General features: G+C 38.7%; 1 protein-coding gene across 1 annotated transcript in view; it reads left to right on the top strand.

Moving 5' to 3' along the window:
- The window catches only part of DNAH8 (dynein axonemal heavy chain 8), a 325865-nt gene that overhangs the window by 144597 nt on the left and 157180 nt on the right, over nt 1-24088 (top strand). Inside the window, exons 43-54 of the mRNA XM_019949887.3 lie at nt 1858-2030; nt 3880-4058; nt 9171-9358; nt 12272-12358; nt 12449-12556; nt 13756-13890; nt 15505-15666; nt 17648-17894; nt 18024-18265; nt 18353-18493; nt 19826-20063; nt 23943-24085. Coding sequence (XP_019805446.1) covers nt 1858-2030; nt 3880-4058; nt 9171-9358; nt 12272-12358; nt 12449-12556; nt 13756-13890; nt 15505-15666; nt 17648-17894; nt 18024-18265; nt 18353-18493; nt 19826-20063; nt 23943-24085 — 2043 coding nt within the window. The remainder of the gene's footprint in view (nt 1-1857; nt 2031-3879; nt 4059-9170; nt 9359-12271; nt 12359-12448; nt 12557-13755; nt 13891-15504; nt 15667-17647; nt 17895-18023; nt 18266-18352; nt 18494-19825; nt 20064-23942; nt 24086-24088) is intronic.

Below are 24088 nucleotides of genomic sequence, written 5' to 3'. Positions count from 1 at the left end.
ACCTAGGAGCTTGTTAGAAAAGCAGAATCTTCAGCCTCCCCACCAGACCTACTGAACCATAATCTGCATTTCAGTACGATTTCCAGGTGATTCATATGTGTATTAAAGTTCCAGAAACACTGTTCTTGGATTTCTCTGGTTCAAGCTAACCATCAAAAAGCCGCATACTTAGACCATATTGCTTTGGCCTTCTACAGATTTGCTTTCACTGAATTGCAATTACCATTATACTTTGGCTTTCCTTGAAGTCCACTTCAAGAAACGTTCATATGGAATACATTACTATACCTGCTATGAATGTACTATTGAGGATATCTATACATCTCTCACTGGCTCTTAAAGCTGACGTCTCATGGAAGAAATTTCTTTTTAAAATCAAAATGCTCAGCACATCTTTACTTTCTGTACAGAATGGATTTTTTAAAAGAAAGTATACACACAATTAAGACTGTGAAACTGTTTTTTTTTTACTTAATTGCTACTGAACTCATGGTCAATTTGCATTCCAAGTAAAATGAGATCTCATGGCCAGCATATATGCATTTTATCTTCCCATGTCTAATGCTTAGAATAGACTGACTTACAGTAACAACTCAGTAAATATTAGCTATTCTTCTTTACTTTTTCCTCCTCCACCCCCTCTTTACCATCTTATTGGATTGTTGAAAGTAGCTAGCTGACCGCATCTCCATGGCTGAAGGTCCTGTGTTAGAGAACAGAGTCCCTGGGGGCGGTACTGGACTATGTTACCTGAAAGCAGCTCTTTTAAGATGATGAATACAAACTGCATTTCAAGAGGGAAGATAGGAGTTCTTAACTGGAGGGGGAAGCAAGATCATAAACAATGAAACAACAAAATGCAAGATGGTAAATAGCATGAAGACTTGATTAGATGGAGAACTGAGCATTGTACAGTTGCCAGAGTCCGTTTTTTAGTGTCGAGTGACCTGGAAGTGGGCCCTGGGTTGCGGAGCAGTGAAGGGGACCACTTGCCACTTCCTGTGTTGGTTCCCCTGAGTGGGCAGGACTGGGGTTTCTCCAGGTTTGCTGATGCAAAGTCATGAGCACTGTAGAACGTGGTGGTGGTGAGATGTTGTTCCTAAACGTGCTCACCCCGTTTCTATCTCTTGCATCCCTGGTGGTAGGAGCCCAGTACCTCTTGCCCCATGGGTATAAGCTGATGACTGGGCAGATTGATTGGTTTGGCCACAGTGCTGGTGCAGGAAGTCATGTGTGCATATATGACCATGCATTTCTCTGCTTAATCCCTTCCCATTTCTCATGGCTTCCCATTGCCATGAGAACAATGCCCAACCTCTTTCCTCTGCCCTGTGAAACCTCAGCTCTCACTCTTTCTCCAGAGTCCTGGATGCCTCAGCTGTACTGAACTTCTTTCAGTTTCTTGAACATGCCAGTCAGATCTTCTGGGTCTTCATCTAGAATGTTTTGCCCTCCCACACCTCCATCACCCCTTCTGTTTTATTTCCCTGGCTAATTCCTACTATTATTGCAGGGTTTAGTTTAGATGTTTCTTTCTCCAAGTATCCCCCTCAGACCTTCTACACTAGGTGAGGTCTTCTTGCTACATAATTTCATTACCCTGAGTTTCTTTTCCTACTTTATTGCAACTACTTGTTTATCTGATTGTCTTCTGTGCTCTTCTGTCAGCTCCAGAAGGCAGGAACCATGTCTGTCTTTGTTCACCCATCACAGTGTCAGGCCCAAGGAGGGCCTCAGTAAATATATGTTAAATGAATGAGAATCAATTCGTGAATGAGTGAATAAAAACTGCCCATATGCTTGTGTTTTATGCTACTGCAATGCAGTACTAATCTCTTTGTATTTCATGTTTTTAAGGTAAAAATGCATATCAAATCAGTTACTGATTTTGAATGGCTAAAACAGAGTAGATTTTACTTCAAGGAAGATTTGGATCAAACAGTGGTGTCTATTACAGATGTTGATTTTATTTACCAGAATGAATTTCTGGGATGCACTGATCGTCTTGTTATCACTCCATTAACAGATAGGTAGGAAACTCCATTTTTATTATTCCATTTTTGTAATTAAGTCATGTGCTTAAAATTGTTTTAAAATTGCATTTGAGGGACTTCCCTGGTGGCGCAGTGGTTAAGAATCTGCCTGCCAGTGCAGGGGACACGGGTTTGAGCCTTGGTCCGGGAAGATCCCACATGCCACGGGGCAGTTAAGCCTGTGCACCACAACTACTGAGCCTGCACTCTAGAGCCCGCGAGCCACAACTACTGAAGCCCACTCGCGTAGAGCCCGTGCTGTGCAACAAGAGAAGCCACCGCAATAAGAAGCCCGCGCACCACAATGAAGAATAGCCCCAGCTCGCCGCAACTAGAGAAAGCCTGCGCACAGCAACGAAGAGCCAAGGCAACCATAAATAAATAAATAAATTTTAAAAAATTGCATTTGAAATGTTAACAAAAGCATTGCTGTCGTGTGGGGTCCGTGCTAGCTCATCAAAGTCTAACAATGAAACAACCATCATTGTTAGTTAAATGCACATATACATTACATTTTTATGAAACAGAAAAAGATAAAAGAGTAAAAGGACGCTTGAATGTTGACTATGAGTAATTTAGTAATGAAGTTTAGATTGCAAGATGGACAAATGTCTCTAGAACCATAAAGGGGGTCATTAGAATTGCAAAGAAGGAAAGGACCTTGGAGGTGGTCTAGTTTAGTCTCCTGGTTTTTCAAATGTGGAAATTACTACCTAAAGTGATGTTTCTTGGCCAGGTCTGAATAATCAGTCAATGGCAGATCTCCTCACCATTCTTTCCAATATAGGCCACTAGACAAGAGCTGGGTTTTTTTCATCTTTATATGTCCCGCAATTACCTGGTTCCACATGCTGTGCATAGAAGACAATACACGTTTGTAGAATTGACTTAAATTGGGTCATAGAACAATGAATTCTGCTGTTACTTTAAACAGGGCTGCCTCCAGGTAAAATTATGATACAGCCAAATTATATCTTCAACCTCCTCTAGACTCATCCAACATCCCTTTATATGCCCAGTCCCATCGCAGCATAAATTTTTCAGGGTGTTTTCCCTTCAATCGATGTTTACCTATAAAGCTTCACGTCTTACGAAGCTTTACTAAGTTTGCTTAGATCTGAAGTAAATATAACTGAAGCTGGATTTGGGATACAAGGAGATTCATTATATTATTCTTTACATGTGTCTAAATGAGCGAAACATTTCATAGTAAAATGATTTACTTGCAGTGGTGTGCTGGAGCTGGCTTGTACCGGCATGCAAGAGCCAATGTCATGCATCCCTCCCCAGTTTTGTGCTATCACATTGGTAGCTTGTTATCAGCCATGGTGGAAGTAGTTATGCCACAGAAATCAGCAGACATAAAAATCAGATTTAGGGAATTCCCTGGCGGTCCACTGGTAGGACTCCACGCTTCCACTGCAGAGGGCACGGGTTTGATCCCTGGTCAGGGAACTAGAATCCCACATGCCATGTGGCGTGGCCAGAAAAAAAAATCAGATTTATTTTTGTTCCTGGAGGTCCCATTGTTAAACATCTGCCAGCACACTGCTGCTTATTTGGTTCTCTGACTTGGGATTTATCGTGACCACAATGGAAGGAAGGCCTACAGGTTTTTTACTTCAGAGTTGAGCGTTTTTGCAAACACTGTATTACTTCTAATGAATATCAGATACTCCAGCCTTGTTTGGTTGCCTGTCTCTTATGTGGTTGCCTGTCTCTTATGTGGGCTGCTCAAATTCTAAAACAAACAGGCTCATTCCAATCACACTGGACTTTTGCTTATGCTTTACTGTAACATGTGTTATCCCATATTCACAATGCTTTATCTCATTCACTTTCGCAGATGCTATATCACTTTGGCACAAGCTTTGGGAATGAACATGGGAGGGGCTCCAGCAGGACCTGCGGGCACTGGCAAAACAGAAACTACGAAAGACATGGGAAGATGCTTGGGAAAGTATGTGGTCGTGTTTAACTGCTCAGATCAAATGGATTTCAGGGGGCTAGGAAGGATTTTCAAAGGCAAGTGTCAAACACTTATTTTTGGTGAATTTACTTTTATTGCAGTTAAATGTAATTTTCTGATAGCAGTCTAAAATGATAGTATCCCACATGACCAAAATTAATATAGGTTGATGCATATGTTATTGCCATTTTTCTGGGTCAGGATGGCTGGATATCATCAATTTAATATTGTTCAGTACTATTGCTGGCATTACAGTCCATGAGTTGAATGTGTATTAGGTGATGAAAATGGAATCAATTTATTACTGCCTGAAACAATGGTGGAGGAGATAAGATCAGGATAGCAAACTGATTACACATGTGACTTCCCTTCCTGCATTAAATCCCATTGAAATGAAAGATTTTTATTATTTATTTATCTACTTATTTTTGGCCATGCTGTGTGGCTTATGGGATTTTAGTTCCCCTACTAGGGATTGAACCCGGGCCCTCTGCAGTGAGAGCATGGAATCCTAACCATTGGACCACCAGGGAATTCCTGAAAGATTTTTAAAAAGGATGGTAACAGTAGAAAACAAGAAGGGGGGGCACCAGCAGATGGGAAATTCTGAGAATATCTGGAAAGATAGATAGCAGGTGGTTTCAGATGGACAAAGAAAAAAGATGAGAGAGCACTTCAGTCTTAGAACTCAGTGCTCTGTGGTCTTCTTTTGGTGATCGCATGCAGACCCAAACTTTAAATACTCTCTAAATGATCAAATTTACATCTTTAGCTCAGACCTACCCTTGAAACTCTGGATTCACAGAATACAACTGATATCTACTCCTTGACATCACCACTCAAATATCTTAACAGGTCCAGATTCACTGTATCCAAAACCAAACTCCTGGTCTTCCCTCCCTGTATCTACTTCTTCCTCAGCCTTTCCTGACACACTAAACACCCACTCCATTCTTCCAGATACTTACACACAAATCTTTGACTTTATCCTTTACAGCTCTCTTTCTCTCATACTCACATCCAACTGTCAGCAAACACTATTAGCTCTACCTTCAAAATACAGCCAACACCAGCCACCTTCTATTATCCCCACTGCTATCATCCTAGTTCATGCCAATCATCATCTCTCACCAGTACTACTCCAATAAGCCTCCTAATTGGTCTCCCTGAGTTTACCCTTGTGCTCTCCATTCTAATCTCAAAACTGGTTCCTTCCAATTGTAAGTCAGATCGTGACACTCTTCTGCTGAAAGCTGGGCACTGGCCTCACTGAGAATAAGAGCCGAAATCCTTACGATGGTCCTGTATTGTTTTATACAGTCACACCTGCTCTTTCCCCATTGCATGGCTGTGACCTTCTGACCTCATCTCCTGATACTGTCCCCTCACTCTCTCTACTACAGCCACTTTGACTTTTGTGATGTTTCCCAAACATCCTGAAGTACACTCCCTCCTCCATATGATTGCTATTCCTTAGATTCTTCTCCCAGATATCCATCCACATAGCTCACTTGATAAAGGGCATCCCCAGCAAACATCATACTATTGAAAATTTGAAAGCATTTTCTTTGAGAGGAGATATAAGATGAGGATTTCCATTACTATTAGTTCTACTTATCACTGTATTCTGTATCCTGCCCAGTTGCAGTAAGGAACAACAACAATAGCGACAACAAAAATACAAAGACTGGAAAGAAATAAATATAAAATATAGTTATTTACCAATGATACGGTAGACAGTAAAGAAAATTCAACAAAACTATAGAAAGTAGAATTTAGCAAGTTCACTTGCATATGAAGTCAACACACAAGATAGATTTTAATTAAGCATGCACAAAAAAAGAAAATGAAAATTTCAGAAAGATATCATTTAGCACATAATTAAGAGAGTGTGGTATTTGTGTAGGGGTTGATAAATAGACCAGTGGAATATGGTAGAGAATGCAGAAATAGGCCAGGGACACTTGACATATGGAAAAGGTGGTATTGAAAACCAGTGATGAAGAGATAGACTTTGAAATAAGTCATTCTGGTACAATAGATGATTAATATTTAACAAGGGAAATTGGATCCCTACATATATAAAAATTGGATCCCTATAACTGTATAAAAATCAGTTCTGGGGATTAAAGGCTTAAGTGTGGTAGGCAAAACATATATGGCTTTTAGAAGGTAATAAAGGCAAATATCTTTGTTCTCAGAGTAGAAAGAGACTTTTTATACAAAAATTACAAACTACAGAGAAAAGATTAATACACTTAAACAGGGTAAGAGAATATCCCTGTAATAGATACCATGGGATTGCTCATCCAGCTCTTATCTTTAATTACCTGCCTGTTGGATATATATACGTTGTACAGTTCAGATTTGAACTGAGCAGGTCCACTTATACACAAATTTTTTTTAAATTAATTTATTGACTTTTTGGCTGCACTGAGTCTTTGTTGCTGTGCACGGGCTTTTCTCTAGTTGCAGCGAGCGGAGGCTACTTTTCCTTGCGGTGTGTGGGCTTCTCATTGGGTGGCTTCTCTTGCAGAGCACAGGCTCTAGGCATGCGGGCCTCAGTAGTTGTGGCCCTCGGGGTCAGTAGTTGTGGCCCTCGGGTTCAGTAGTTGTGGCACACGGGCTTAGTCTGCGACATGTGGGATTTTCCTGGACCAGGGCTCGAACCCGCGTGCCCTGCATTGGCAGGCGGATTCTTAACCACTGCGCCACCAGGGAAGCCCTACACAGATTTTTTTAAACTAAATACATACTACAGTACTACACGATATCAGATTGGTTGAATACCTAGATGTTGAACTGTGGGTATGGGAGGGCTGACTGCAAAGTTATATATCGATTTTTGACTGTGTAGAATGTCCATGCCCCTAACCCCTGTGTTGTTCAAGGGTCAGTTGTGCGTGTGTGTGTGTGTATACATATATATATATATATAATTTTACAGACTTTTGTGATACATCTCTAAGAAGGAGAAAAAAATAAGCTACAGACTGAGGGAAGATATTTTAACCTGTATAGCTGACAAAAGATTAATATCCAGCATTAAGAAAGATTTTCTTCGGACTTCCCTGGCGGTCCAGTGGTTAAGGCTCTGCGCTTGCATTGCAGGGGGCAGGGGGTCAATTCAATCCCTGGTTGGGGAACTAAGATCCCTTATGTCACGTGGCGTGACCAAAAAAAAAAAAAAAGAAGGAAAAAGAAAGAAAGATTTTCTTCAAATCATTAAGAAATGCAAAACAATAATGGGATAGCATTCTCACTCTTGCCAATTGGTAAGAATCGACAAGTCTGACAAACCACTGTTGGTAAGGGTGTGTAGAAACTAACCCTTGGTACTTCTTCTGTGTGTGTAAGTTGGCAGCACTGCTTCAGAGAACCGCAAATAAATCAGATTTATTAATTTGATTATATACTGTATGTATTTATACTGTATATGTACAGTATTTTATAGATATATAGAAAAATAGATACACACACAACAAATTTTGAACGAGCAAGGTACGTAGCGTTTGTGAATACATGCATAAGAGCAGTAGTTTAAAAACATGCATAGGAACCATTGACATCAAATTCAGGATAGAAGTTACCTCTGGAGAAGGAGGGAGTGTGGATCCAAGAGAGACATACATGGACTTGAACCGTGGTTCTAATATTTTATTCTTTAGGATGAAATCTGAAGCAGAATTGTTAAGATTTGATAGGTGGGTACGTGGGTATTCATTACATTATTCATTATAATTGCCTGACCTTTAAAAAAAATTAAACCCAAAGAACCACTTTTTAATCAAAGAGAAAGTTCTTCTGTGGATCACTCCTGGCTTAAGGGTTGAAGATGGTTGAGAGAAGCAGACTAGAGCACCAGGTAAATCCTAGAATGCCAAAACTATAGCAGAAAGCAGAGAAAAAGAAAAGGAAGTGGCTATCTCCAGTAGTTTTCCTCCATGTAAAAGGTCTGAAGTGGGAGTCCTGACAAAGATCAGTGCCGGGTGGAGGCTTGTGCCAGAGAGGCAAGCACTGCACCAGGTCAGACCTCATGCTCCAGACCCAGAGGGTAAGCTCTCCTGCCTCTCTCCTCCCTTCCCCCAAATCGCCAGAGGCAGCCATGCATCCTGCAAACAGGAATTTGCATTTGGAATGAGGAAATACACACATATGAAGAGATAACCAAGTATCATACAATATTTGAAGGCATTAAGGAGGCACTCACAAACAGCAAGGAGACCTACTGACCACTTAACTGATTAATAGAGGAAACCAAAGAAAATGCAAAAGTAACTAAGATTAATGGTTTCAGAGAGATTCAAGAATTTACCACATACAACCAATTAAAGAAAAAATAAGTTGCTATGAAAAGAATAACAATTGGAATAATCAGAAATTGAAAATAAAAACTGAGAAAAAAACGAAAAACCTCTCTTGAGTTGGAATATCTAGCCAAGAGAGTATATTGCAAAAAGAAATGGAAAGTTTGAAAGAAAAATTTAAGGGCCATAGGGATAGATATATAAGTTCCAATATCCACATAATGGAAATTCCCAAAGGAGAGAGAAGAAAAAGTGTGGGGGGGGGTAGGTGGGGGGAAGCAATAATAAAAGAAAGAAGAGCATTTCATGCAGTTGAAAATAATGAAGGTTTTCATCCTTAGAGAATAGACAGGAGCAATGTTCCCAATATGCAGGTCTTCCTTCGTGCTGGGTTTTGTAAGAAGTAAATAAACATCCTTTTGACCATTCACTGTCTCACCTAGTTTCCTGGCACTTCTCTCATTGCAACAAGAAAGGAACAGAGTGATCTGACCCAGACGGGGCATCCGTTATTTTGTTAATTTCCCCCAATATTATGGCTGCTTCACCCCCATCCCCACTGGAGGTGGCACATCAAGACTGAATCAAATTTTTGTCACCCTTCAGCATCCCTGGTGTAATGATGTGTCTATACTTTCATTTTGGCAGTGTACTATTTTCATTGTTTTGGTGATGATGTACAAATAATTAAACCTTTGTATATCACTGGAATTAACTAAGTCTTTGTAAACAGCCAGGTATGAAATTTACATAGATTGTATTTCAATATAAAATTGTTTGAGAGTGCTTCGGAGAAATGATTGCCGTCAAGAAGATATATTACAAAGTAAAACTCACCAGATTAACTGTTTTTCATACCAGGTCTTGCACAGTCAGGTTCTTGGGGCTGTTTTGATGAGTTTAACAGAATTGAATTGCCTGTATTATCAGTGGCAGCCCAACAAATTTACATTGTTTTGACAGCAAGAAAAGAGAGAAAAAAACAGTTCATTTTTTCTGATGGTGATTGTGTTGATTTAAATCCAGAATTTGGAATCTTCTTAACAATGGTGAGAACATAGGTTTTATATATTTTTAAAATTTTTATTGAAGTAGTATAGTTGATTTACAATGTTGTATTACTTTCTGGTGTACAGCAAAGTGATTCAGTTTTATATATGTATATATTCTTTTTCATATTCTTTTCCATTATAGCTTATTATAAGATATTGAATATAGTTCCCTGTGATATACTGAGACCTTGTTTTTATCTATTTTATATATAATAGTTTGTATCTCTAATCCCAAACTCCTAATTTATCCCTCCCCCACCCCCTTTCCCCTTTGGTAAACATAAATTTATTTTCTATGTCTGTGTGAGTCTGATTTTGTTTTGTAAATAAGTTCATTTGTATCATATTTTAGATTCCACATATAAGTGATATCATATGATATTTGTCTTTCTCTGTCTGATTTACTTCACTTAGTATGATAATCTCTAGACCCATCCATGTTGCTGCAAACGGCATTATTTCATTCTTTTCACCTCCTTGGTCAGATTTATTCCTAAGTATTTTATACTTTTTGATGCGATTTTAAAAGGGATTGAAGAACATAGGTTTTAAATGCAATTTATTGGTTTAAGTGTTACAGACTCAAATAAAAGTAAGCATGTATTAGTGGGTAAATGACTGACAATCCAGGGGTCAGAGTATAGTCCCTGTTATATGATTTTTTTTTTTGAGTAGTACAAATAATCCAGACAGAAGATAAAATAGTGATATGTTAAAAATAAAGATAGCTACTGTTTATTGAGCACTAATTTTGTGTAAGGGGATGGGCTAAATATTTTATATATTGTATCAGACAGGGGGGAAGCTACAATAACAATCTCCCAAATTTTAGTGGTTTAAAACCTCAAGGATGTATTACTCTCTCATGCCCCATGTCCACTTCGGGTTGATGGTATCAGGTGGAGAGGGCAGGGGATGCTTTACATGTCCTTACTCTGGTACTGTCTCAATCGTTACTGGTTGTTGTAGCAAAGGAAAAAGAGAACAAGAAGAATTATGCTCTGGTTCTTAGGATTTCTGTCCAGAAGTGACACAGGTCACAACCATGGGTTAAAACAATTCACTTGGCCACACCTAACTTTGAAGGGTCAGTGACGTATAGTCCCGTAGTATTTTGTGTGACAGATATTTTATAACCAAGACACCCGAGGCTCAGGGAAATTAAAAGAACTTGCTCAAGTCACACAGCTAGAGAAAGATGTTATTGTCTGTCTAACATCAAAACCTGACTACTTAACCTCTACACTTGGCTTTTCTCTGACACTTAATAAAGGATGATGGAAATGCTTTAAAATTTCCAAAATAATTCAACAAGGTCCTATACCAAAGTATTGTAACAAATTCAGTTACCGTGTGATTGAGGGCAGAGCTTTGTGATACAATGTTGTAAAGACAGAAAACCAAAGGCATGAATAAATAGAGGTGTTTATAAATTGGAGAAGTGAAGTTAATGTTGAACTGGTTTTACTGATGCTTTTAAATGATCTCTATTCTGTTAAGTCTCTAAGTCGCAAGATGATACAAGTACTCTGAGTTTTAAGTGTCCTGAGTGGATAAAGATAAATTATAGGAAGAAAAATCAGAAAATTTTCTGATAAGCTTTAATGTAAGCAAACAACCAGTTAAGCAATTGGGAGTAAATATTAATAATCCTGACGTGATCAGTTATAACTCAGGAAATTAGATGAAGAAGTTTATTCAGTGTGATGCTGTGGCTCAGAAGAATTTAAAAGAATCTTAATGTTCCCTTTGGATTAAGAATAGTATTGGAAATATCAATTAGATAATTGCATTAGGCTGTGAATAACTGAGACATGAAAAATAGTGGCTTAACATCTAAGGATGTATTCTCTTAAGATCCTTCAGTGTTTCAACACCATCATGGTTTCCATCTTCAAGGCCACCTTATAACCCAAGATGCTACAGAAGCATCTCTGTTGGAGCCAATTGATTGAATCAACGGCCTTCAAACCGACATCAAGGATATTTCATACACTGTGTCCCTTTGTGACTCACGGTGTAGAATTTAATCACACCAGCTGCAAGGCAGGCTGGGAAATGTGGTTTTAAACCTGAGTGGTGATGCACACAGCTTGCAACTGGGGTTCTGTGCCTAAGGATGAAAAAAAGGAGTATTGAGAGGCAGCCAGTAATGTTTGTATTCCCAGCACCTAGCAAGTTATCTGGCCTATTGACAGTGTCCAGTAAATGCTCAGGGACTGAAGGTTTCTTCATGCACTTTCCTAAAATGACTGCCTCCTCTTTGCCTTACTTGCCTTTGAACCCTCTAACTTTTCCCTTGGGACTTTTGGTTCTGACCTGTCCTCAGACTTTTGCTACTTATTAGCTTCCTTTCCACCTCTACTTTTGTCCTTTTCAATGTTTTTCTCAACATTCCTGTCTTTATTTCCCTTCATCCCCATGTTTTGTTTTGTTTTTTTAAATGGTACTTTGTCAGCCACAGAACTCTCTAATTCTCACTGCAAAGGATAATTGAAGAGATGAAATAAAAATTACCTAAGTAAACTGATGAATTTTCCTTCTCTTTCGATAACATAGTTTAGATCATAATTACCCCAGTATTTATTCAGTTTTCTTTTCTATTTCCTTTTCTATTTTCTTAATAAATAGATACACAGATACTTAATTTTTGCTACACAGAGTGGTGTGTGTGTGTGTGCACGTGTGTGACTTTATTAGTATAACGAAAATGGAAATATGTAAGAGGGAGTGATGTGACATTAATAAATATGGATGGTCCAGTACACATTTTTGTGAAAATAGGGACATTTTATGAATCTAATGTTTTTCAATACCCTCTTAGAATCTGACGTAGGGATTTGAAATGTATTTGTATTCATGAAATGAAAATTATATCAAGAGTTAAAATTAAATAATTTTAATTTTTAGAACCCTGGATATGCTGGGCGCCAGGAACTACCAGAGAACTTAAAAATTCAATTTAGAACTGTTGCTATGATGGTTCCTGATAGACAGGTATGCATCAGGATTTAAAAGCATAATACAGTTTATGTTCTTTACCTGTTTTCCACTAAAGTTGAAAAATCTCACTGTATTAATTTTCAGATCATTATGCGAGTTAAACTTGCAAGCTGTGGTTTTCTTGAAAATGTTATCTTGGCTCAAAAGTTTTATGTACTTTACAAACTCTGTGAAGAGCAACTTACTAAACAGGTAACTTTGTATATCTATTTTCCTCCTAGCAGAAAACTTGTTTTTTAACTTTGCAATTTTACCTTGATACATGCTAATTAGGGAGTTAAAAAATTCCTTGACTCTTTTCTAAAGTATATTTATAATTAATTTGACCTATTAATTATGTATTTTTATTTTATTTTATTTTTAAAAAATATTTATTTATTTATTTTATTTTTGGATGCATTGGGCCTTTGTTGCTGTGCACCGGTTTTCTCTAGTTGTGGCGAGCAAGGGGTACTTTTCGTTGTGGTGCACAGGCTTCTCATTGCGGTGGCTTCTCCTGTTGTGGAGCATGGGCTCTAGGGTGCGCGGGCTTCAATAGTTGTGGTGCACGGGCTTAGTTGCTCCGCGGCATGTGGGATCTTCCCGGACCAGGGCTCGAACCCATGTCCCCTGCATTGGCAGGCGGATTCTCAACCACTGCGCCACCAGGGAAGCCCCCAATTACGTATTTTTAAAACTTCCTTAATTTGAAATAGCTACAGATTCACAGGAAGTTGCAAAGAAGTGTACAAGAGGTCCTGTGCACTCTTCACTCTGCTTCTCGCAGTGTTGACATCTTATGACTATAGTACAGTAACAAAACCAGAAGATCGACATTGGTACAATAAACAGAAATTACTAAGACTTCACCAATTTTTCATGCGCTCATGTGTGTGTGTGTTTGTGTGTGTGTAGTCCTATGCAAACGTGTAGATTCATGTAACCACCACCACAGCCAACATACACAACTGTTTATCACCACAAGGTTCCCTCCTGCTACCCCTTTATAGCCACACTCACCTCTCTCCCAAATCCGTATAGCCCCTTGTAGCCCTAATCTTTTCTACATCTCTATAATTTTGTTATTTCAAGAATATTACATAAAGGGAATCACATAGTATGTAACCTGTTGGTCATGCATTTTAAATGGTTGCCACTCAGACTATCAGACTGTATTGTTCTCAAAAGATACTTAGGGTGTGAACACTGTATCACACAGCTTGATCTCTCCAGAGGAGTGATCATTTTTCAGTCAAAGGAAAGGCGGGAGAATTGAGCTAATAAAACTTTGCCACTCAGCCACTCCAAAACTATGGTGTATAAGTATCAGAATATCTACATGTAATACATAGTGAGGCTACATTTAGAATTTTTCAATTGAATAATCTTTTTTCTTTCTTTTCTCATCTTAGGTTCATTATGACTTTGGGTTGAGAAATATTCTATCTGTACTGAGGACACTTGGATCTCAAAAAAGAGCCAGACCAGAAGAGAGTGAATTAAGCACCGTCATGAGAGGACTAAGAGATATGAACCTTTCTAAATTGGTATCTTTCTTCTCTGAATTAATTTCTCTTTCAGGATTTCGACCTGGCTGACAGGTGGGGGTTGGCTCATATGAAACTGTTAACATTAAAAACTGCAGGGAAGTGGGACTTCCCTGGCGGTCCAGTGGTTAGGCCTCCACGCTTCCACTGCAGGGGGCACAGGTTCAGTCCTGGTTGGGGAACTAAGATGCCGCATGCTGTGTGGGCGCAGAAAAAAAAAAAAAAAATTGCAGGGAAGTTACCACTGAGCTGAGCTTTCAGAGGAAGGCAACCCCCCTCCCCCACAAAAAACGCCATGGCTTTGTATGACCCACATGGGCTGCAAATACATCCTTTTATCAGTTGTGTGCCATGAAACAGGCTTCATCAGTGGGCTCCAGCTTCCAAATGTCAGTCCATTATTCATAATGTTACACAGATTCTAAATATGAAAATCTGGATTCATAGGGAACCATGAAAGCTTTTTTTTGCTTTCTCTGTATGTGACTAGCTTAGCTATGTCTCTCCCAAAACACCAACACCATTTCTGTTTTCCAAATATGCCTTAAAAGTTTGCTGTAGAGATTATAGTAATTATTTCACTGATTTCATGCTTGTCACAATTACAGCCAGGTTGTTTTAAACTGGTTGACGGACAGGTTCATGTGGCTTTTATTCAGGGGCTTCTATATGCTACATATCATGTCCATGCCCTGGGAGTACAAGGTTGAGAAAGAAATGGATCTTAGGAGCTCGCATTCTAGTTACAAAACTAACAACTAACATCTGTGTAGTTCATGGCTATCACAAAACCTATCCAGGGATATTGTCTTGTTTGAGTCTTACAGCCACTCTGGGGGATATGGGTGGCTATCGTGCTCATTGCCATTTTCCTTATGGGAGAGGCACGTGTGTAGGACTCACCCATAATCACAGTCAGTTGATAAGCTGGAACAAAAGTCCACGAGACTTTCTGATGCTAAATCCTCTGCTCCCTCCAGAGTATAGCTCACTGCCTCCATTAATAATGGTACTCCTGAAACTTCTAGACGAGAGTTCCAGAAAGTATCCGGAGACCCTCCCCCACCAGAGAATGGGAAAAATTCAGAGGGGGTCAGCAGTTGGGCATGGGGCGATCTCAGTATTAAAGATGTGGTAAATAAGGATTGGAGTCCATTTACTCCAACCTGCTGCTTTCAAGAGAGACTGAACGCTGCTCTGGTGCAGTTTTCCAGCCAGTGTTGGATGAGCCAGACATGCAGGGTTACAGATCTTTTCCTAATTTAAGTGAAGTATTAATACTCTCTTCTCATGGGATTGGAACTATTACTTGCATGTTTTTAAGGTTAGTGCATATACCTGTCTGTGGGAAGCAGAACATTCATAGGATAAAGAAATGAGATCAGACCTTGGAGCAGTAGACTGGAGAAGACCTTGAATGCCAGGGAACTTTGGGTGCAATGCTGTAGGTAATGTGGATTCCGTGGTGGTGTTTGGGAGAAAGTACTAGGGCCTACACATGTGGCTAGGAGAGTGATAAAATGGTTCTCTGGGCATGAAGTGATAAGTGCTGTGAGCGTCTGCTACAAGCTTCGTTGTTGACTGAATGAGTAAATTTGTTCTCTGCCACCTTAGATTGATGAAGATGAACCCCTGTTCCTCAGCTTAATCAATGACCTGTTTCCAGGATTACAACTAGATAGTAATACTTACGTGGAACTGCAAGCTGCAGTAGCCAACCAGGTTCAACTGGAAGGTTTGATTAACCACCCACCCTGGAATCTCAAGCTTGTGCAGGTAAAACATTTTTAATCTGTTATCAGTATGATGCTCAGTGGGTGTTGTTAAAGATTGTCACTTGAAGAGAAGAACTTGTGAAGTTAGTCTTACTGAATGTAAACGTTGAAACTAAATTAAAACACATCATTGCAAGAAGAATCCTCAGTGAGAGGGGTTGGTCCCAGGGATGTTAGTGTGGATTTATACTAATCAAGCAGTTACTGAAGTTACTTGCACCTGATGAGGTTAGGTTAGGTGGTAACCAGAATCTCGAGAACAGTTGGGAGGGGATAGTAGGTTATAAAAACGCAGGGAGATGGAATGACCCAGCTGGCTCTTGTGCCAGTCGGGCAGCATCTCCCACAGCTGGGGGCCTTCATAGGGCATGGAGCCTGAGGAATCTGGGGGTGATACTTTGCTCCTGCTTTGTGTGGGGGCATGTTCACACCTAAACTCAATCCTTTGCCTGTGTCTCTTGGTGTGTTTCTGTCCGTCACATTTCATCCTTGTGACAACCTACCAGTGTTTTTACCAAGCAGAGCCAAGAAGCTGTAGCAGCGATGCTGCATTAAATCCCCACGAGCCTGATGCATTGGGGGTATTTTCCAGGGCTTTTGGAAAGTAAAGATGCCGAAATTGTGCAGAGTGTTAAAAACTGCTTTTGAAAAAGAACGATTCTTTTTTTAACTTACTCTTCTTGCCACATTGTAAGCAGTTCAAGTGTATGAGACAGATCCAAATCTTACAAGGAAATATATAGGGAAAAAATCAAAGTGTTTTTCATCATCTATGTTTTGGAAACCATTAAACATTTTTAAAAAATTTATGGGAAAACGTCATTTTACATGTGATATGTATACAGTATATTGAATACTGAAATCTTAGTCACCTCATTTGGTGGGGCACTAGAATATTGTGTTTTTATTTAATGTCAAACACATGACTGTTGAGTATAATATGGCCAGTACCTCTGCTGCTTTTAAACTATGGATTACAGAGGTAATACATTTCTACCTAAAATGTGAGGAGAATAACTCAAATTTTACCTCTGATCAGCTGTGAGACCTTTGAATCGTTATTTTTATTAAAAGAAAAGATAGACAGGATATTGTAGTAGACACTGTCCATGTTCTTACTATGTCTTCTTGAATCCCTTTTACCATATCCATGCACCCCTTCCCCTGCTTCTAGAACTGTGATTCCAATCCCACATATATATACCACTCTCTGCAGGAGGGTTCACCAACCCCACATTTTTTGGCAGGCACAAAGCGCAGGCAGTGCATGGGAGTTTATTTTCCCCTGCTCCCAAAACAACCTTCTTTAGTTAAGGAGTTGTGGGTGATGTAGTAGGAAAGTCAAGCTCTCCTGCTTCCAGATGGAACAAACACAGAGGTGTAACTTATGTTCCAAAGTGCCCCGCAGGGCCAGTCTTAAGTCTCCCTGCTACAGGATTTTGTCCTCAATCACACCTTGTTTGACCTCTCCCCATTTTGTCCTGCTTCCCTTACTCCATTAAAAGTTTCCCTGGTGAGCACTCACTTGCACAGGAATCCTCACCTCGAGCCGTGCTTCTGGGGAATCAGAAGGCTGGTGTGTGTGTGACTTGGGTCTTGGCTGAGTTGGTTTGTATTGCTGCTTTCTACCACCGGGGGGCAATATCACCACACAAACTGCTCCTTATGCATCAGCAAACTAAAATCACAAGGAACAGTAGTTTGAGACCCCAAAACTAGGTCCTGAATTAATTATTTCCAAAATGTAATTAAAGTTCCACATTGTCATTGCTTTATCACTTATATCGTTTTATAACGTGCTGCTCATTTGCTATCCACCTCTAGTAAGACAAAAAAAACTTTTTGGGGGGGCATATTCTCTTCTTTTAAATAGTGAACAAGTTACTTTAATGAAAAGCCTATTTAAAGCTTTTAAAATTTCTGCACAAAACTTCTATGAATGTCATAAGTTACATTTTTCAATTGATTATCTCATTGTGTAGTTATATGAGACGTCTCTGGTACGCCATGGTTTGATGACTCTTGGGCCCAGTGGTTCTGGGAAGACAACCGTTATAACAATCCTGATGAAGGCACTAACAGAATGCGGGAGGCCTCATAGAGAAATGCGAATGAATCCAAAAGCTATTACGGCTCCTCAGATGTTTGGCAGACTGGACACGGCGACCAATGATTGGACAGATGGGATTTTTTCTACTCTGTGGAGAAAAACATTAAAAGCTAAAAAGGGTACACATAAACTCTTTTCTGGTGATCATTCTTTTCCCCTGCCAGTTTATCAATAACACAGTATTGGTTTAATTTTCTGTTTTGATTATCTTCAGGTGAAAAGTGATTTTCTGTTTTCATTATTGGCAGGTGAAAACATTTTCCTCGTTTTAGACGGCCCTGTTGATGCCATTTGGATCGAGAACTTAAATTCCGTGTTGGATGACAACAAAACCCTCACACTGGCCAATGGAGATCGCATCCCCATGGCCCCTACTTGTAAGCTTTTGTTTGAAGTCCACAATATTGAGAACGCCTCTCCGGCCACGGTTTCTAGGATGGGCATGGTCTACATCAGCAGCTCTGCTCTCAGCTGGAGGCCAATACTGCAGGTGGGGACAACAGACCCACAGAAGCGCGTTCAGTGTATTTCCACGTCTCACTCTCCTATAAACAGAGACTCTCTTTCTTTGCTGCAGGCGTGGTTGAAGAAGCGTACTACACAGGAAGCTTCTGTATTCCTAAGTCTGTATGATAAAATATTTGAGGATATATATACATTTATGAAACTGAACCTCAGTCCAAAAATGCAACTCTTAGAATGCAACTATATTGTGCAAGTAAGTTGTTTTCTTTGTACATTCATGACTTAGATGTGAGATTTCCACCCCCCCACACACACACCACTCAGTTGCAGTTTAGAGGTATCTGAAATGGAAAATTCACGCAGTCCGTCAGAATCTTTTTGTGACGTGGAGGTGAAGCCTCTGAGAAGTTTGATTCCTATTAAAGACCTTATTGACGCTCTTACTGCCATCTCTTCATGAGTTTCACTTCCCAGGGCGGTATTGTCAGGGGAAGAGGAATGAACTATCTTTCCCATCGTCAAGCTTAGTATTACCTTCCCAGAAAGAGTGACCAAATATGAGAGTAGACTAAATAAATAAAGCTGGAAGTCCTACAGAAAAGCACAACAAAGAGCTGGTGGCAAGCAGGAAAATTTGGGTGGCAGTCTTGGCTTTGCAAATTTACTACACATATTAGATAGGGAAAACCTTTGAACAATTCTCCAAGTATTTTGTAGAATTATGTTTTTCCCCCTCTTCTCAGTTTTTCTTATTACTCTTTGGAAGAAACAGAACCAATCATAGATTTTTCAGAGGCTCTCCTGATTCTAGTCCATAGGTGATCTCTCATTATCCCATTCTAGTGCTTTGATTCTCTCTTAGTGTAAGGGATGTCAGTCAGGGAGGGTGGGTAGCTTAGAACTGATACGTGAGGCCCAAATTAAGTGCAAATCTTATCTTGAAATAATTTTGTTATGAAAGACAAAGGATATCTTACTGTAGATACATTTCTTTCTGATGCCATATGGGGTTTGGCACACTTTTTATTAGAGGGGCAAATAAATGTTTTAGACTTTGCACAACTTTCTGTCTCAGCCCCTCAGCACTTCAGTTGCATTGCAAAAGCGGTCAGACACAATGAACGAGTGTGACTGTGTTTCAGTAAAACTTTATTTGCCAAACAGGTGGCTGGCCCCTGGGGCACAATTTGCTGAGCCTTACAACATGTTAAAATAAATAAAATCTTTGATCTATAAAATTTGGAATACCCAAACTTTAGAACCAGAAGCTACCTTAGGAAACATCTAGTCTAGGCCTTTTGCTTTTTAGATCAGGAAACTGAGACTCAGAGATGTTAGTGGCATGAGCCGGGATACCTCCAGATTCCCAGTTTGGCATCCTTTCTGCTAGATCATGCAGTCTGCCTAAAGCACAATGGCCTTTCTTCTAAATGCTGCTAGCTGTAGGACACTGATCAAGCAATATCTGGAGATATATTTGTTTTCTTCTCTCTTTCTCGCCTTTTAAATTTATTATTGTTTTTAAATGTTTATTTAAAATATCTAAATACAAACCTTTATTTTATTGTATTTTAAATATTTTCAGTCTCTCAATCTTCTGGAAGGTTTAATTCCCTCCAAAGAAGAAGGTGGCGTTTCATGTGTCGAACATCTTCATAAATTATTTGTGTTTGCTCTAATGTGGAGTTTAGGAGCCCTTCTGGAATTGGAAAGCAGAAACAAGCTTGAAGCCTTTTTACGAAATCATGAGAGCAAGTTAGACTTACCAGAAATACCTAAGGGCACGAATCAAACCATGTATGAGTTTTATGTTACTGATTATGGTAAGCACAGTGACTTATACCTGAAATAAAATGACATTTTTTTTAATGGAAAAAAGATAAACTCTGTAAACTCTTCTGTGGGGAAATATTAAACCAATCATGAATAACATAATTGCTAATACCATTTTTAAAGGGCATATATGCAAGGAACAGTAGGATTTTGCATATGGGCCAGGCTGGGAACAGTTACAGAGGCTCTTGACTTCTCCTCCTTTTGCAGTGGTCTCAGTGAAATCTAACATAAATAAGTTAGCAACACTTCTTACAGCATCTATTTTCTCTTACTTGAAGAGGAAGGGTAGCAGTATAGAGAACACAGATTCTTCATGTTGCAAAGCATGGTAATTAATGCTCATGACAGATCAGTCTTAGAACTTCTCTGTTGGAAATGTCAGAATAAGCAGAGAATGAACCAAGCAGATGGGATCCTACTTACACGTCGCAGACTCGGCAAAGTCCAGTGCTGTCACCTCAGCCCCCTAGCCTCCTGTGTGTGGTAGGGCCCAGCTCACCTCTCCCTAAAAGAAACTAACAGTTAAATGCACCCTTAAATCTAGCTATGAATTCTCTTAGAATCTAGAGCCAATCCAAAGATGGTTCTTTGAAAAGATCGATAAAATTCGTAAATCTCTTACCAGAGATATCAGGGAAAAAAAAGAGAAGACATAAATGACCATGATTCAGAATGAAGGAAGGAACATTACTACAAACCCTAAAGACATTAAAAAATAAGAAGTGAATATTAGAAACAATGTTATGAAAATACATTTGACAATGTAGATGAAATGGATAAATTCCCTGAAAGACACAAACGACCAAACCTTATCAAGAAGAAATAGATATCCTAAGTATCCCTATATCTACTAAAAATTTTTGATTTATAGTTTAAAACCTTCCCACAGAGAAAACTGCAGGCCCAGATGACTTCACTGGTGAAGTACATCAAATTCTTAAGAAAGAAATAATACCAATTCATTCTGCATAAACTCTTCCAAAATATAGAAAATGTAAGGAAGAAACACTTCCCATCCCACTTTATAAGGGTTTGTAAGTGTTGTCCTGATACCAGAAACAGAGAAAGACATTACAAGAAAAGAAAACTATAGACCATTATCCCTCAGGAATATTGACACACATTTCTTAATACAATTTTAACAAATGAAATTCAATAGTATATAAAAGGATAACATATTGAGTTCCAGTGGGTATTTATTCTAGGGATGGAAGGTTGGATTAACATTTAAAAACCAGTCAATGTAATTCACCATATTAATAGAGTAAAAACCAAACAAATTATATAGTCCTCTAAATCAATGCAAAAAGAGCACTTGGGGACTTCCCTGGTGGTCCAGTGGTAAGACTCTGTGCTCCCAATGCAGGGGGCCTAGCTTTGATCCCGGGTTGGGGAACTAGATCCCACATGCCTGTCGCAACTAAGAGTCCACATGCCACAACTAAGAGTCTGTGTGTCGCAACTAAGAAGTTTGCATGCCACAACAAAGATCCCACGTGCCGCAACTAAGACCTGGCATGGCCAAAATAAATAAATAAACATTTTTTTAAAAAAGCATTTGATGAAATTGTACATCCTTCCATGATAAAACAGTACACTAGGAATAGAAACTTTATCATTCTGATAAAGAATATCTGCAAAAAATCTAACATTATACTTAATGGTGAAAGACTGAATACTTTCTTCCCAAGATCAGGAACAAGACAAGAGTATTCCTTTCTCACCACTTCTGTTAGACGTTGTACTAGAGGCTCTAGCCAGTGCAATAAGACAGTAAATAAATAAACATGAAAAAACAAATGAAATACCTATAGATTGGAAAAGAACAAGTAAATCTCTATTTGCAGATAATATAACCATCCTCGAAAAACTAGTAAATGAGTTTATTAAGGTCACAGAATGAAAGAACAATATATAATAATACTTTGTATTTCTACATGCTCACAACAAATTGAAATTTTAATATACCATTTAAAATAGCATTCAAAAAATGAAATATATAGGGATAAATTTAACAAAATATGTGTAAGATCTGTATATTGAAAACCACAAAATTGCTGAGAGAAATTAAAGAAGTCCTAAATAAATGGAAAACTAAATCACATTTACAAATCAGAAAACTCAGTTTTGTTAAGATGTTATTTCTCTCCAAATTGATCTATAGATTCTGTGCAATCATAGTGAGAATTCCAATAGACTTTGTTTGGTTGAAATTTATAACTGAATTATAAAACTTTATGGAAATGCAAAGGATTTAGAATAACCAAATCAATTTTTTTTTTTTTTTTTTTTTTTTTTTTTTTTGCGGTACGTGGGCCTCTCACTGTTGTGGCCTCTCCCGTTGCGGAGCACGGGCTCCGGAGGCACAGGCTCAGCGGCCATGGCTCACGGGCCTAGCCGCTCTGCGGCATGTGGGACCTTCCCGGACTGGGGCACGAACCTGCATCCCCTGCATCGGCAGGCGGACTCTCAACCACTGCGCCACCAGGGAAGCCGCCAAATCAATTTTTAAAAAACAAAGTTGGAGCACTCATACATCCTGATTTCATTAAAATCTATTTGAAAGTCACTATGAAAATAAAATTCCCATTCCAGCCACAGAATGGGAAGAAATGTTTGAAAAATATATATCTGATAAAAGAATTTTATCCAGAGTACATAAAGAACTCTTGCAATTCATAATAACAAGTGGCCAGCCAATCCAAATTTCTTAAATAGGCAATAATTTTAAATAGATGCTACACCAAAGAAGATTTATGAATGGTGAAAAAAGCACATGAAAAGATATTCAACATGATTGGTCATCAGGGAAATGCAAAATCATTACACAGACACTAGAATGACTAAATTCTAATTAATTTAATGGCTAAAATTAAAAGGTTACTAATACCAAATATTGGAGAGAATGTGGAACAAGTGGACCTCTCACATCCAATAGTATATCCACTTTGCTAACTACACAACGGTACACAATATACAGCCAGTTTGAAAAACACTTCGGCAGTTTCTTAGAAGTTAAACATGCACTTAACCATAGAACTCTGTAATTTGCAAGGAAAGTTGACATTGAGGTTATTCCCCCAGTGATGAATGTTTGTTTTGCTACTATCAAATGTGTGCTCCTCTGCTCTCTTTCCAAGCATTCTGTATACACGGTAACTTTTTTGGTACAATTCTGAATCATGGTATCTTTTGGAAGATCTTTAAAATGGCAGTTAAATTCAAGAATGCAATACCAACAATGCAAGTCATTCAATTTAAATGGCAAAAGTATGAACATCTCTCATCAAGTTTGCATAGCCAGCAGCGATTCTGACATAATAGATTGAAAGGAATGTTCCAGAGATGATAAAACGTAAATAAAATATTTTTCTTAGAATTGATGAAAAGCACTTACAATAATTGTTATAACAATAATATCAGTCAGTAAATTGCAGTGACTACAAGTCAGGAATCTGGGCACTCTATTAACACTAGTTTTAGGGCCAGGTTTATTTTTTCCCGTTTCTCATGGCAAACATCCTATGTCCAGTAATCTACAATCCCTTTTTTGGTCTTTCCCATCCTTTTAGTTAATGTGATTTTCCTACTAGATACTAAACATGTTATTGATTGTAATTCCATTTCAGACCAAGATCTCTCTGGATAAATAATTAGCAATTTAAAGCTGACTTTGTAAAGAGGCAAAAACAAATTGAAATTATCAAATGCCACATACATTAGATAAGCAGATATGTTAACGTGTTTTACAAAAATGTTTTAAATGTTTATATATTTCTGTTAATTGTTTATAGCACTTGTGTTTTGTATTGAGATAACTTCTGAAGAATGCAGTTTTATTAAGATCAGCTTTAATTATTGTATAGGTGATTGGGAGCATTGGAATAAGAAACTTCAGCCATATTATTATCCAACTGACAGTGTTCCGGAATATTCATCAATTTTGGTTCCAAATGTTGACAATGTTAGAACAAATTTTTTGGTAGACACCATTGCAAAACAGCATAAAGTA

The sequence above is a fragment of the Tursiops truncatus genome, chromosome 10, assembly GCF_011762595.2.
Source record: "Tursiops truncatus isolate mTurTru1 chromosome 10, mTurTru1.mat.Y, whole genome shotgun sequence".
NCBI classification, from domain to species: domain Eukaryota; kingdom Metazoa; phylum Chordata; class Mammalia; order Artiodactyla; family Delphinidae; genus Tursiops; species Tursiops truncatus.
Note: the sequence above shows the minus strand (reverse complement) of the source record. Positions and strands in the feature narration are given on the sequence as shown.